General features: G+C 39.1%; 1 protein-coding gene across 2 annotated transcripts in view; it reads left to right on the top strand.

Moving 5' to 3' along the window:
- Positions 1 to 14,256, top strand: part of WNT4 (Wnt family member 4) — a 208,080-nt gene extending 193,824 nt beyond the window's left edge. For both annotated transcript variants that reach the window (XM_044061884.1, XM_044061885.1), the window contains exons 4-5: positions 6,167 to 6,309; positions 10,945 to 14,256. In XM_044061884.1, coding sequence (XP_043917819.1) covers positions 6,167 to 6,309; positions 10,945 to 11,412 — 611 coding nt within the window. In that variant the 3' untranslated portion in view covers positions 11,413 to 14,256. The remainder of the gene's footprint in view (positions 1 to 6,166; positions 6,310 to 10,944) is intronic.
- Positions 14,257 to 16,992: the final 2,736 nt, after the last annotated feature.

Below are 16,992 nucleotides of genomic sequence, written 5' to 3'. Positions count from 1 at the left end.
CAAGATTGTGGAATAAGGTAGCCCTTGCAGTAAAAAATTACTTTTTAGATTTATTTAAAAAAGAAGTATATGTCAGTGTTCAGTTTGTGTGTGCATGTGTTACACAATACCTGTATTTTTTTGAAAAAAGTATGCATGTTGCACCACTATCAGTTACTTGTGCTCAGCACTGATTCACCAAAGTGCATCTTTAGTTTACTGCTCTGAGTGTGCAAAACGCTCAGATATAGCTAATCTTGCAGTCTGTCAACATTCCATCTGGTTTCATTTCAAAAGGATCATATGAAGATGGAAATGGGCCTCCTTCCTTGCAAAACAAAAACTCTGAGCAGCATAACTTTATATTCATAGAGGCTGTAACCAGTGATACTTAGAATAAAGTTATGCAGGTGTCTGTCTACATATATACATACAAACACATGCATAAATATACAGGATTTATATTTATAAGCCAAACTGCAGTTTCATCAACCTGCACATTATAAACAAAAAAAAGTATCACAAGTCATCACAGTGAACCTTTGAAATGGGCTTTAATATATGTCCTGCAGGGGGGATAGACCTGTGTTTTAGCATGTTTTTTGCAAGTTTGCTGGGGTGAGATTCAATGTTTTTTTTTTATCAACAAGTTGTGGGACAATAAACTTGTAAATTGACCAAAAGCATGTTGCATTATAGACACTGAAAAGACATTGGAGGCACAAGTCTATAAAGGCATAAGGTTATTACTCTAGAAAGAAAGAAAGAAAGAAAATGATAATAGCCAGCCTTGGCACCATAAAACTTTTCAAAAGCGGGATGTATGTAATATAGCCATAGGCCTCACCCTGACTTTTGTTCCAACTCTGCAACAGAAGTTACTCCACTAGGATAAATCCAGCAAAGAGCCTCAAATGAGCTAACAACTCCATGATTCCTGGAGCATCGACCAGGTACCTGCTTATCCACCACTGACCCTCTGATTTAGAAACTGACTTCCAGAATTTCTGCTGTTTAACTGCAATCTTTTATACGAGCTGTAATTGGCAATCAACCAGCGAAAGTATTCAGTTTTCTGGCTAGAATGTTGTGATAATTTTCCATGCACCAGTCACTTTTAAACACTTTTAAATGCATATACATTTTGCTATACCTAACCTTTTATGACTACCCCCTCCCAAAACAAACCTGTCAATTTTTGGACTCATTGTGATGGACTGTGGAATCTCAACACTCCATCAACATTCCTATTAGCTAATCCTGGTCTATGGGTCACTGTGTATTAGTAGGGCTGGAGGACATAACCCAAAAGACACATAGCCCACAAACTCAGTGTGCCACTCAACCACAGCCCATAAGGCATAACAACGTACCCAACACTCTAGTCATAGGTGACTCTATAGTCAGGCACACTGATGTTCCACTCACTAGGCTAAACAAGGAGAAAGTTACTGTCAGCAGCCTGTCGGGTGCCAGGATCCACCACATAACGCCTGCACTCAGGTCACGCCACAACAAGTACAAATATGACTCTGTCATTGTCCATGTTGGTGTGAATGACCTGAGAAGTACCTCCTTGGACTACATGAAAAGAGACATGGAGGAGCTCTCTGATCTTGTAGCCCAGGCAGGTATTATGCTAGCCCTGAGTAGCATCCTGCCATCACTCAGAATCATACCACAGTACAAGGACAAAATGATTGACTTCAACAATTGGCTAAGCTTCTGGTGTCATTCTAAGGGGATCCAGTATCTGTCTGCCTGGGATGACATGATCGACAGATCACGATGCTTTGCCAGAGATGGCCTGCACCTGTCGCCCTTGGGATTCCAAATACTGGCTAAGGCTCTTGCCATCCCTATAGTGCCTTTTTAGGCAAGGTTCAAATGACAAATTCACCACCGTAACAGGTACAAGTAAGCAAAATCTGAGGGTAATGCTACTCTATGCTAGAAGTCTAAACCTCAAAATGCATTCACTCGAGGCACTCCTTAAAATGGAGAACATCGACATCTGTGCAGTGACAGAGACCTGGTTCAAGGCTCCAGAGAGCACCCCTGCATTACCAGGTTATAATTCATACCACATCTTTCGGCCACCTAACCTGGACTGAAACACTAAAGGAGGAGGCGTGTCCATATTCATTAAGGATATCCACACCTCCAGGCTAGTTGCTCAGCATAATGTATCCGAGATTATCCAAGTGCAACTAACTCTGGGCAAGATCGCAATCCAAATTGTAACTTGCTACAGATCCCCCACCATGCCCCAGGATTCCCACTCCTCATTTCTTGATACACTGGAAAATATTAGGGTACAACCCAACACCCTAATAATGGGTGAATTCAACTCCCCCCAACATTAACTGGGAAAACTACTCATGTACCAACTATTTTGCTGAACGTTTTCTGGAATTCATAAATTCCAACGCCATGGATCAACGTATCCACACCCCCACCAGGGGCAGCAATATCCTAGACTTGGTCATTACCAACATGGGCAACTGGTGTTCCACACCAGATGTCAGTTCCTCGTTGGTCAGATCCGACACAAGCTAATCACCCTAGACATCCACATCCTGCCCCCACCCACCATTAGGGAAACCACCATAAAAAATTTCTCCAAAGCCAACTTCACGCTTCTTAAGACAGAAGTAGCAAACTTCTCGACACCCATGCAGATGGACAATAGATGTATGACTGCTGAATCCTTCACAAATGCACTTTATAAGCACTTACACGAGTGCATGGATCGTGCTATCCCTAACAGAACCAAGATGCTATCCTCCAAAAAAAGGAAGCCAATCTGGTGGTCCCCTGCTATTAACAAACTCTACAACAGAAGAATGAAACTGTTGCAAAAAAGAGTAAAATCCCATGATTGGAGGAACTCTGTGGTCAGCCTCAGTTAGAAGCTGAGATCCCTCATAAAATCCTCCAAAGCTAGTTACGAAAACAAAACTGCCACTGATTCTAAAGACAACCACAAAGCATTCTATAGCTATGTCAAGAATCTCAATGGCAACAATCAGACCTGCTCTGAGTTACAGCACAATGGCACTAAATCAAGTGATATTGCCAACATCCTGACAGATAGGTTCAGTGTTAACTTTACCCCCCTCTCACCCCCTAAAGGGCCCATCTCTATACCGGAAGAATGCAAAGTTTCTGTAATCATGGCTGCACAGGTAAAAAACACACTCTCCAAAGCCAAGAACACAGCATCCATGGGACCTGACAACATCCCAGGCTGCATTCTACATGAACTACAGAATGAACTGGCACCCTACCTAAGCATCATGTTCAATCATAGCCTCACATCAGGCTCTGTGCCCACTGAATGGCTCACAGCAATGGTTATCCCACTCCACAAAGGAGGAGCCACCACGGACCCCAAAAACTACCGCCCCATTAGCTTAATGAGCCTGGTCTGCAAGGCCATAGAATGTATCATCATGGAACTTATAAACAAAGACATTGGTAATCTCCAAACTCTGGACCCCACCCAGTTCGGGTTTGTAAAAGGCAGATCATGTCTCCTAAACCCGATAGACTTCTATGAAGCATTCACCACAGCCTATCTAGATCTCACCAAGGCTTTTGACACCATCCCCCATTCTGGAATTATAGATAAACTCACTAAACTAGATATAAATCCCTATGTCACAAGATGAGTTGCCAACTGGCTCACTGACAGAATCCACACTGTGAAAGTAGCAGACTCCAAATCCGACTTCAGACCAGTGACAAGTAGAGTACCACAGGGTTCAGTCCTGGGTCCTCTCTTGTTTGGTATCTACTTTTCTGAAGTACATGCTAACACAGAAGGTCGTTGGCTAATGAAGTTCACAGATGACTGCAAACTAGGAGCCATAATCACAACTCCTAATGATGTGGACATCCTACAAAAGGGCCTCACTGAGACAGATGCCTGGTGTCAAAGCCATGGCCTCAAGCTCAATGCCAAAAAGTGCATTGTCACCCCCTTTGGTAAAAACTCTGTACCCATGCGCTACCACATAGGTGGTAGTCTACTTAACACCGAAAGTATGATAAGAGACCTTGGGACACAGGTGGGCAGTAGTCTCTCCTTCGATAATCACATCACCACAGTAGTCAGGAAATCCTTCTACGTAGCACACCTCATCAAAACAGGTTTCTCATCCAGGAAAAAAGAGGTCATTGTTCCCCTCTACTCATCACTCATTAGACCCATTATAGAGTACAACGCCCCTTTTTGTATGTACCTCACAAGACATCTACAACAACTGGAAAGGCCACAGAAATACCTCACAAAGAGGATTACTGGCCTCAAACAGATTCCCTACGCAGACCATCTCAAAAAACTCCAGCTTTACTCTGTCGCATATCGCCTACTCAGAGGTGATCTCTGCCTAACATACAAAGCTATGTCAAACCCAAAACTGTTGGACATGCTCCACTTAAAGAAATCCCACTCCTTCCAAACTACATGCTCTAGGGACCTAAAGCTTGCCACCACAATAAACAGAACATGCTGGAGGTAGGGTTGCCACCTTTCCAAATGCCCAAAGTGGGACATTTTTTGTAGAAACGTCAGATTTTGCAAGGCCAGTACAAAGGACAGAAATTCACTTTTTTGCCAGAATAAAAGCTTATTCTTGTAGCAGTTGAGTTGCTTATTCTGTTTATTATAATATGTAGGTGTTTCAGATACAAAATAACTGTTTTATACAACTATTAAAGAAAATATAGGAGATATTTTTGTCCTAAAATCTCAGGACATTTGCCATTTTTTTCAATTTTTTTGCAGGACACAGCCGCCCAAAGAGGGACTGTCCCTCGCAAAGTGGGACAGGTGGTAACCCTGGCTGGAGGGATAGATTCCTGTCCCAGAGACTTCCCATACTCTGAAACAAACTGCCTATCTATATCAAACAAAGCTCCTCATTAGCACTCTTCATGAAAAATCTTGATGATTGGATGGGAAATAGGAAATTCACTCCGAGGATCACCTCTGTGGCTCTGCTCGATAGAGGCACAGGAAAATAATTTTCTTGGGTGGCGAAAGCTACGGTGCCTTTTTGGCTAGGCGTATATAGGCCCTAGGCCAATAGCCTAGTACCTACCTATGAACCTATGTTATCCATCAGTACAACTTGTATTGCAGTCTGTCTGTTTACAAAGCTATTGTTTTGAGACATGGTCAGTTGCCAGGTTGTTACCCAATATGTGATGTTTTAAGGAACAGAAGTCCCACTTCACTATCAAATAATTTTCCTCTGGGTGAAGTTTTTCAGCATTGTTTAATGTTATGCTAATATAACACACACTCAGTGATCCCTATCTTGAATATATTGAGACAGCACTGCTCCCAAATGTACCTCTAAAGCATCTGTATGCTGGGTAAATTCTTCTCAGTTCATTAAATGCTCTATCTGCTTCCAGAGACCAAATTCACCTGGTATGGTTTTTCAAAGGAAAGGAAAGAAAAGGTGATATTTGCAAAATTATGTACAATTTGTGATACCCATCTAGCCCAAAAATCAAAAATCTTCGTATGCCTTTTACAGGACAGTATAAGCCAATTCCTTACGGCTTATTTTTTCTGATTGTGGTTACCATCCCTCTTTATCTAAGATACCCAAACACTTAACTACCACCGTGGTCTGTTTACTTTTCTTAGAACTCACAAACATATCGGTTGCCTGGATTATAACATGGCCTGTACTTTTAGAAAGGAGAGTGCTGGTCTTCTGAATGAATGGTAACACCCTACAGGTATGCTGCATCAAAGTTAGAGTAAAACTGTAAAATGTTATCCAGCAGCAGCAGAATGCAGCAGAATCTTTTGATATTGATTGATTTTACAATTTGTACATCATTCAGCAATTCCCCATCAAAGTACTCCCGCAGTTAGATTTGTATTCCTACTTACTTTGTCTCACCTTCTCACAAGACTCTCGTTCCCTTCTTTTCCTTTGAAGGACTGTGATTTTTCCTATATTGTAAATCTGCTGACTCTGCTCTGATATGTTGCAACTCGACTGCCTATGTCTACTATCTACAACACCCAAACTTTTGTAATAATTTATTCCCTTCAAGTGCTGCTTATTTCTTTCACATGATGTGCAACACTGCTGTGGCTCTGAAGAAAGACTGAATTTGTTTATATGCAAGAGTTTCTAAGCAGGTTCTTTCATTACAGGATTTCAGTGGTCTGGATGTTCTGACAATATAGCTTACGGAGTCGCTTTCTCACAGTCGTTTGTTGATGTAAGGGAGAGAAGTAAAGGTGCATCATCCAGCAGAGCCCTGATGAACCTCCACAACAACGAAGCTGGAAGGAAGGTAACCACTCTGATGTTGGTTGTTATAATTTATTGTGTCATGTACTGTGATATGGTGACACAGACCTGAATGTGGTACAGAGTGCAGTAATCAATTTCAGACAAGAAGTGCTGAGATACTGGCCTGAAATGCTGCCCCAGTGAGACAATACTGAACAATATAAGATTCTATATAATATGCTGCCTTCCTCAGGCAACATTACTTATGTATGCTGAGTGCTACCGGCCTTACTGTTCATAATGAGCCAAATGCTACTACTAAATCTAATGCATATAACTAATAATGCAATCCTACACTATTTCAACATTGCTATTTCTCTAAGGTACCAACGTTCAGTATACAAGTTAAACAGATTCAGAGATGATATTATTCTGGTGTCAGGGTCAAAGCATTGGCTGGACAGTAAGATAAAGAGGGAAATAGTAAATGAAGTCCACTGCCAGGAAAGAAGGATTGTTTGTGAAATACCGTCCATGTCTCAATGGCATTGCATGAGACACTGCAAAACTTCTGAAGGAAAAATGTATCTTTTTTTTTCCAGATAATATAATAATTAGTAATGGTGCTAAAATGCAGGATAAGCTAGAGAGGGAGATAAAAGACAAGGAAACCTGGGAGAATGATACAGCAGATTAAATACAGCATAGGAAAGTCTAACATTATACCATAGAGAAAACCAGCAGTGGATTACACAGCTGATGATTAAATATTAATAACAAAAGCAGATATATATGTCATATCATGTGCCCAAAAGATAAAGAATTACATAGGAAAGCAATATGAAGGGGAGTGGGATTATAAATTGCACCTAATGAAGCATCACAAATACAAAACTAAAGTTCTTATTTTACATGTATAGTTGAGTGGCAGACATGTCACTAAAAGCAAGTTCATAAAGTCACCATCGATAAAAAGTATTGACATCACAGTTAGTTGAAAGACCCATTCTACGATAACTCACAAAATACCAACAGGGACATTAATTTTAATCATCAAATCTTAACCCCTAGTACAGTACTCAACACCCCTGTGTCCCTAATCTTAACCTTAAACCTAACCCTAAACTTAATCCTAAACCAAACATTAACCGATACTGTAGCTGTAACTTTGGAGCATTAACTCTAACCTCTACCCAGATCTCAACTCTAACCTTAAAAACGTTAAACTTTACATATGCATTATTACAGAAAGGCATTCATGAAACTGGCCTTTTCTGAAGCAGGGCACAGGAACACCAAATTTGTACAATTTGTCTCAATAAGATGACTTTTGATGACAACTGTCTTACTTTTCAAATAGCAGCTGAGCTGGCTGTGATCCTGAAGCCATTTAAAGATAAATTAACATTCAGAGGTTGCAGATCATCAGCAAGTGTTGGGAGAGCTACCTCAAGGAAATTAGCAGACTGCAACAGGTGCACCATCATTTAAAAAGATAGAAACTGGACAGTTGGAGGCACACTCTGAATGGAAGAAGTGGACATGTAAGGTATCATGAAAAGGACTTTCCTCATAGACAGGATGACAGTAGTTTAGCAAGTGATGAAGCTGTAGCATCCAAACACTGAAAGAACTCAAGCATTTATTAGATATAAATTATAAATATATATGAAGAGAGAGAAAATTACATACATTATATATTGTCTGTAAGGCAATGGATCAGTAAGAAAGTATGCTATTGGTTAAGAAGGGCCTGTACCTTAACCAATGGGAAAGCACTGTATCAGGTATCATACTAGGTGGGCTAAGGGATTCTTGTCTGCTATTACAGTCTGTGTTTCACCATGCAGTAATGTTGTCATGGTTCAGTTTAGTTTATTGAGAGAACAGCATACACAGCCAACTGAACTATAAACAAATTCTTAAAACGGGAAATCAGATGAAAACAAATCATCTTAAAAAAATTGTCTTTAATTAAAACTTTCCTGAATTGACATTTCATAGAATTCTCATTTATTTTGTTCAGATAATTTGCTTTGGGCTGCATGCCTTAGTTCCCGTGGATATCAGTGTTGCATTCAACCCAGTTTTTTCATTCATATCTGGAAACCAAACATGACAAATTAATGTACCCTGTACCTATTGGTGACAAAACTTTCATTATAAATAGCTAGTCTTGGCTGTTTTTTAATTTACTGTTTGGAGTTGGAATGTGCTTAAATTAGCAATGTTTTGGGACAGAATTGTTAGGAGTGTCAGTGGCTCAACAGGTGGTTAACTTCCCTTTGGTACTAGAAGATCAGAAGGCTGTAGATTGTATTCCCACACCAGGTACTTGGATTATTTTCCCAATTCCAACACTGCAGTGTATCATTGGGGGTGTGCTGTCCTTTGAATGGGATGTTAAGCTAAGGCTTCATCTGCTCGGTCATTGAGGCCTCAGATGGATGAAAAAGATTGTTTAGCACTTACTGAAAATAAAAGAACATGGGAAGTGCTCTGGCCAAATTTTTCCTAGTCCTAGTATGATTCCCCCTAAAAAGAAGGCACTGGTGTAGTGGTACTAACCCTGTCAGTAAAGAGCAAATAAATAAATAAATAAAACACATGAAATAATTTTAGAATAGGATTGTCATAGCAACTGTATGACTTTTATTGGCTGGGAACAAATGTTCTAACTCAGTCATGGCAAACACTATTTTCTGATTGTAAGGAGAGTTGACATGTCTAGGCTGGGAGCACCAGCTCACTTTACAAACAGAATTTGTGGAAAATACAATTCACTGCTACAGAAGCTGTGACACGTAATGAGAACTTAAGTTAGTCTGTTTATGGGGGGAGAAGTATAAGAAAAACAATGCCAATTGCTTTGTTTTACAAAAAATAACTTAGTACAATCTGGTATTATTCTTTTTAAGGAGGATCTGAGTAATTTGAAGAAACTGCTGAAGTCGTTTTCTGTGAACTTCTTAAGTTACATTTACTGGGCAAAGGGAGGGAGACATAACAAAACTTTGGTGGCTTTTCTCAGGAGATATTGTATTGATTTTGTGTGTTGATCTTGGGACAGTAAATCCCACCAAGCATTTTGGTGGTATTGTAGCCATTAAGAGTTTTACATTTATTCACTGAGGACTAGGTAATGACATGGATGTTTGTTCAATGAGGGTGCACAATTCAGTCACATTTTTGTCAGTTAGAGATGTACTGACAAATATTTGCCAGCCTAAATAAATGAAGCTATTCTCAGGTGATGTTTACATTACACTGGTAGTATTATTAATATGAATGTTTCTAAAAAGGTGTTTTATATATGTGGAGAGTAAAAGTTTAAAACTTGCACTTTATCTAGAATTTAGAACAGGATTTATATCAAACCGGAAAATGCTTGGCACAGAATGCAGTTTTCATAGGTGTGGTCAAAATGCATTTCCATTTCCGTATTCCACATGTGGTATTGCTATTGGTGTGTTGTGGTTAAGTAATTCCTGTGCTGGATATATCATAACATTGTGCCAACATTGTTTTCATTTTTCTGATACCATACTGTGATGAAGCAAACTAGTTATAAATACACATATTTTATGGAAAACAGACATTGCAAACTACATTCCCAAACACAATACATACATTTTGAATGAAGTTATAATTATATTGCCCCAAAAGGAGACAGCATTATTTGTAAAGCATTCGATGAGAAGAAATGTAGACACTGGAGTTAACATTCCAGCTTTAGTGGCACACCATCACTTTAATGTCAGAGGCTCTGTGACTATCCCAATAGAAAAACAATGCAGTTCTTCAGAAACTCTACCTTATCGGGATTGACAGGTAAGATTGCCGCTTATATACTGAATGGCTGCACAAATAACAGATTATAAAATATGAGGTATTATGTATTTCTTTGTTTGTTAACCTCAAGGGCAGGTGTTTCCGATGATCATCTTTAGCTATGAGCCAAGCCACAAGACAAAGAATTTGATAGTGCATAACAGTATTATGCAAATTCATCAACAGGCAAACATTATTGAAATTTACAAGCATTCTACTGCACAGCAAACAATGACTGTATAGCAGTACATGCTATATCCTATGGCACATGACATGACAACTGGCATTTTTAAATCAAACTCTTCAGAACTGCAGTCACTGAAGTACATATTTAAGATACAATAAAAAAAAACATTGAGCAAGATATGCCAGGGAAGCTATTAATCAGAAGAAATCCTTTTTGTCCAGTGAGTGTTGATTAAATAAATGGAAGATTTGTGCAGCAGGGTTTCAGTGTAAAGCCCAAGATGATGTGAATGTTTTAATGCAATTGAAGATTAATTATGTTAGTACTATGCTTTTACTATCAGTCAAAGAAAATAAATGTTGCATTCAACTCAAGCTTATTACAGTACTTGAAAGACTTGCATTGAAATAGATAGGATATACACTAAATGTTTGGTATTTTTGGAAATCTAATTTTTTACTCATGAAAGATAAATATATACTATGATCTGATTAACTTTTGGTTACACTTTGGATAATTAAAGTTTTCTATGTGTCTAACAGTTAATCTAAGCATAAAATCTGCTGAAATTTAATTATTGCGTGATCAAACCACAAAATTCTGAGTGAAATAAAACAGTATCATTGAAGGAAGTTAAGTATAAAATGTACTAAAACATATGTGCATTTTTTGTTACAGGCCATCCTAAACAATATGAGAGTTGAATGTAAGTGTCATGGCGTCTCAGGCTCGTGTGAAGTCAAAACCTGCTGGAAGGCCATGCCGCCTTTTAGGAAAGTTGGAAATGTCTTAAAGGAGAAGTTTGATGGGGCTACAGAAGTTGAGCAGAAGAAAGTCGGCTCTACAAAAGTATTAGTCCCCAAAAATGCACAGTTCAAACCTCACACTGATGAAGATTTGGTGTATCTAGATTCTAGCCCAGATTTCTGTGAACATGACTTGAAGAATGGAGTTCTAGGTACTGCAGGGCGTCAATGCAACAAAACCTCAAAAGCAATTGATGGATGTGAGCTGATGTGTTGTGGCAGAGGCTTCCACACAGAGGAGGTTGAAGTAGTCGAAAGGTGTAGCTGTAAATTCCACTGGTGCTGTTTTGTGAAGTGTAAACAGTGTCGCAAACTAGTGGAAATGCATACATGCCGGTGATCAGAAGGACGCAGACAAACCTGACATTTGTCATTATCCTTCCCTTCCTTCTTTGGAACAGGATTGTAGGAGCACTGGAGATCAAAAGAATGTTGTTTTTTTTTAAATAAGAAGAAATAAGAGATGTAAAGAAAAGAGAAGATTATTTAATGTCCCAAAGGCTCCTTGTTTTATTTTCTTTTTTATTTATTACTGAATAGCAGTGATTCTCATGCACAGCTCATAGGAACTGTACCAGATGGAACTTAGCTCTCATATGATGCTGCTTACTAGACAAAAACTGAGGACGGACCTCTACCACCTTTTAAGGTACACTATGACTGTTATTCTGGAGACTTGAATGGTATCCAAGTCGCACTATGGGCCAAAACACGTACCCCATGTGACGTACATTGCTCTTACCACAAAAGACTACCCCATTTTGTTAAATTTTTCATCTGTATTTTCCACCATTAATGCTAACACAAATGGTACACTACTATATAGAGCTTCTGACAATAACATATTACAGACGTGAAGTACAGTAGTGTTAATCTTGAGATTAAAATGCTTTGCAAGCATGAACCTGAGGTCATATAGTTTCCAGGCTGATGGCCAGAGGCAGCGGAAGAGAAATATGGGCTTGATATGTACTACTGTCATATTGTGAATGGTTACATCATTCATGCTGTTGGCTTGATTAGGTCAGCTGTTTGCACTGTGAGTTCTTCCAGAATTTTACCTTCTCACAAGGACTACCAGTCAGTCACACACACACATATGCACACAAACTGGGTATTGCAAAAGAAGCCCATGTCTGTTATGCTGCATGTTGTCGTGACTGCTTGTCATACAAGTGTGAGCGCGAGACTTTGACTAGTGCATGTCACACGGATAGCACTGTAGCTTAGTAATTATGTTAATGAGCTGAAACTCATGACACTCTCTGCAGGCATGACTTGGAGTCCTTCAAGCTCTACTTTCAAACTGTAAGTCTGAGACACTTGAGTATCCCCAAACTCCTGGATCACTCATGAACACAGACACTTGTGTGTAGTGGGTATGGAGGTAGTTAAATGTAAAGATAACCAAATAAGTAAATGCACTGTTGTCATTCCTGTTTGTCAATATCACCAGTTATCAAGAGTGCAATGAACCCTTTGCTTCATTTTAGAATACGTGGTACTCTCGGAAAGTATGTACAGTGTTCTTTGTGCTCTGTATAATATGATGGGACAAGGCATCTTTTTTTTGTTTTTCTGTGATGAGCTGAATGATGTCAGCATGTCTTATATGGGCAATACTAAGATTACACATATATTTGAAAATGAACCTGCCATCAGTTTGATTGCTAAATTGTTCCAGTGCTTACTGCGTGATTTTCATACTTCACACTGTGGGTGGGTCACACTGTGGGTGGGTGGGTATTACTCCTTATGGTTACCTGCTGAAGGCCATCTGTGTGGCATGCACATTGGTTGTATGGACATGAAATGTTGGCTGTGCTGGCGAGTGTTCTTTGTACGTTAAGCTGTGACTGGGTGTGATGGATAAATCTGTCTGTAATTGCTGTTTACAGAATTCACTCTGCCTTGTATCTACAGTCTAAGAGTTTTGCTGCAGTTTAATAGATGGTAACTTGACACACCACTCACTCAGAAGGATTTTCCATAGGGTCTAAAATTCTGGGGCTGTTACTTCCTCAAAAATCTAGCGCATAATAGAAGTAACAAAAATGTGCTTGTGTCCTTGCATTTCTCTTTAGGTGTTTTGCCATATGTAAGTGTAAAAAAAAGTTACCAAATATTCTTGCACTAAATAAGGAAAAGGACAGAAATATGTATTTTAAGTTTTAGTTGTATACAGATGCATTATGTTAGCTAGTTTCTTTGCTACAGTGCATAAATAAGCAAAATGTCTGCACAACCTGAATGCATGATTTGCTTTTTTACTCGGTAGCAATGGAATACAGCTATCCAAGATATGGAAGCTGTCATCAAACCATAGAAATGAAACTCTCGAATGTTGGAAATAGATGCTGAAGTTTAAATACTACTAAGAAACATAGATACACAAAATCTCTTTGTATAGGTTGGGACAGCACTTTCACCATGTAGCTCTGATTGCTTCTATGACTTAAAACAATGATCGTTTCTTGTAAAGGGTGGCAGATGCGAAACATAGAAGAAGAGGAAGAAACATGCAGATGATCACCAGACCTACTGGAAGCCTTATTCAAACTGATAACATTATTTAATGGTTTCTTTTCTTATTTTTTAAGGACTATAATGTTTACTCCAGGTGAATGAGTCCTGTAGCTATGGCTAACATGAAATAAATCCTACCATCTATGTTCATGGGAAACATTTTTACAAACAGTGATGAGACATATTTGCCTTCATGTTAGTATCACTTGTTTGAAACACTATGCCTGGTCCTTGCTCACCCCTTGGTTTGTTATTACTGTTACATATGTCCATTCATTTGGCACCCTGTTATCAAAGCACTTGGAAATGAATGTAACCTTAACCAGCCAGTACATGCATTTCTGCATAGTCATTCTGTATGGAGATTGTTACCACAGTTATTGGTGATATGAATGTTGTACAGTACCTTTATCATGATTCATATTAAGGCCCTGAAGTTAATTTGTGTATATAATATGCAAATGTATATTTTTTTAATAGTAGCACTTGCAAAGTTACTAGAATAGCATTGCTGGTGCTTTGATGTATCTGTTATGTGACATAGTACCATATATCAACTAAAACAGTAATTACCACGTGACACTTATTAAATGTAAACCACTTGGCTTAAACCCTGTGTACAACTAATACCAGTCTCATAAATTGTTTTATACTTTTATTCATTGTATACAAATTATTTATCTAGTTATTAATTCCTTGGTTCTGCTGTGACATGTCTTCTAAACAGACAATGTAATCCATTACATTTTTATACTCAGCGGTATTAGAAGAAGCAACTGTTGTTATGGCATTAGAAAGCTACAAATGATGCAGATTTTTCTTCACAGAACAACAATTCATTTTGGGAATCAAACCCATTCCTGAAATCCTCAACTATTGAATTCTTCACATAAAAAGGCTGATATGGACTGCAGAAGATAGGCTGTTACTGACAATATAGCAAGCAGAAATAGTGTTTCTGCCACTTTAGTACTTTGGATTGAAAATCTAGATAAAAAATGATTTGTTAAATTTTTATTTGGTCACCAAAAATATTCAAAAACATTTGCTCTTTTGGAATGAGTGAATTCTTCTTCAGGAGCCAATTAAGTTTGTAAGGCAAGGAAGGAACTTAGGACTTTCAAACAAGGACTTGTATAGTACATAAGGGTGCATTTTTTCATAGCATCATTGTTGGCCCAGTAAAATGTATCACATGATATATCTGGCTAGAAGAGAAGACTACAACAAGGTCTTAGAAATGCTTATATGTCACTATATTTGTACTTAACGAGGTATAGAAGACACAGGTGCTCCTAATATTCCATGGTTTAAGTTATGGTTTAAGATATTGTATGAGTTGGCCAGCCCTGTGGCATATAGGGATAAAGCCTTAACTTATGGTCCAGGTGACCTTTGCTGGATTAGCAGCTCGAGTACCTGAGATGCTGGCAGGGTGGAATGGGCATGTCCATCCTAGCACGGATAGGATGTTTGTTTTGGTCTTCCCTGCAGGCAGTGATGTTTCATAGAGAGCAGAAGCCCTTGGATGTAACACACAAATGCAGGGGAAGAGAAGGAGGGAGGGAGGGTCATACCAATGCATACGTCATCAATGGAAAAATCCCCTGGTAGAAGCAGTCAACACCATGACGCTCCCCAAGAGCAATTTAGAGTCTGTACTGGCCCCAGTCTTAGAATAGAAAAAGTCCAGGAGCAGTATGAGAGGCTGGTGGACCCAGTGATGGACAGGGGGGGGGCAGCACTGGGATAGATGGAAAGAATGAAGCAAAAAGGAAACAAAAAAAAGATATTGCGCAAGTTATTAAACTGGACTAGTACATGAAAATTATAAGGATTGTAGAATCACATGTTCTATCCCCAATGATGTTCAGTAATATAGTAGTTTTTATTTTATTTTTTTTTTAACTTAATTCCCTCCCACTTAAGCATATATTCCGTCTTTGAAGAATGGCTCAGGAACACCAGTTGAGTAAGAGAATTGCTTAGTGTCATGCAGTAACCATGTTGCCATTTTGAAGATGTAGTAGTCAAAATAAGCTTAACTGGCAATTACCAGTTTCCTCCTGACAGCATTAACCCTCTTAGCTGTCTTGGCGGCCAGCAGTAAAAGGCATATTTTATGAGAAGAATGTCTTCCTTGTGCATTATTGCTGTTAAATCAATATACATTTATTTAGGAGTCAGCACAGAAAACCTCTTATATAAATGTTTTACACTCCACTGCACTGGGGGCATATATAGACAGTAATATAACCTTTGACCATCATGTGTCTACACTAGTGATGAACTCATTCTATGTTGTGCAACTTGTAAACAAAGGTATGGCATCTAGGTCCAAGGAAGTCATTGTTCCACTGTATTCAGCAGTCATCAGACCTGTCACTGAGTACAATGCCCCCCTTGGTATGTACCTAATCAAACAAGCACATCCAATAGTAGAAACATGAACAGATATTCCTCACTAAAATAATACAGGGCATAAGTAACATGTCCTATGCAGACCACCTCAAGGCCATATCCCTGTACTCTTGTCTCCTACAGGCTGTTTAGTGGAGATCTATACCTGGCATACAAGGCATTGTCAAACACCACTCTGATGGACCTCCTGCAAATTTGCAAAGCAAACAGCATCAGACTTACCTATTCTAAAGACTTAAACCTTGCCTGTGACATAAATAGGACTTGCTGGAGAGATAAGTATATATCCCAGAAACCACCCCTTCTCTGTAACAGGGTTTAAATTACATGCAAGCAAGTATAGCATTGTCACATCTGGTAAATAAATCTCAACAGCAGTTTACATTATAGACAGCACCCCTCTCCAGACTGATATAGAGATTAAAGACCCTGACACCTTTGTATGCAACTCCATGCCTTTTGACCACCACTCAGCAACAACAGGAAATCTTTCCATGTAGCCCAGTTAATAAGTGAAAGGTACATAGGTTCATAGGTTGGTACTAGGCTATCAGCCCTAGGGCCTATACAAGCCTAGTCATAACAATTCCCTGGTTATTTCTTCCCAGAATATTTACTTCCCTGGTCCCCTGTCTAGCAGGGTGACTGACATGATCCCCGGGGTGAATTTCCTATCTCCCATCCAATCATCAAGGTTCCTTTTGAAGTGGGCTAAAGAGGTGCTCAAGTTTGACATGTATGAGCAGTCAATTCCAGAGTATGGGGAGTCTCTGGGTCAGGAAGCTATCCATCCAGCATGTTTTGTTCATTGTGATGACCAGGTTTAGATCCCTGGAGCATGTGGCCCTGAGGGATTGGGATTTTTTTAAGGTCAAAAGAAGTTATCATTTTCCATACTGTGCCCTTTTTAATATCTATATATCCAAAGACATCACACAGCTAGGAAGACTCTGGAGAATCCTAACTAAAAAGA

The sequence above is a fragment of the Protopterus annectens genome, chromosome 2.part0 (assembly GCF_019279795.1).
Source record: "Protopterus annectens isolate FY-2018-M chromosome 2.part0, PAN1.0, whole genome shotgun sequence".
NCBI lineage: Eukaryota > Metazoa > Chordata > Ceratodontiformes > Protopteridae > Protopterus > Protopterus annectens.
Note: the sequence above shows the minus strand (reverse complement) of the source record. Positions and strands in the feature narration are given on the sequence as shown.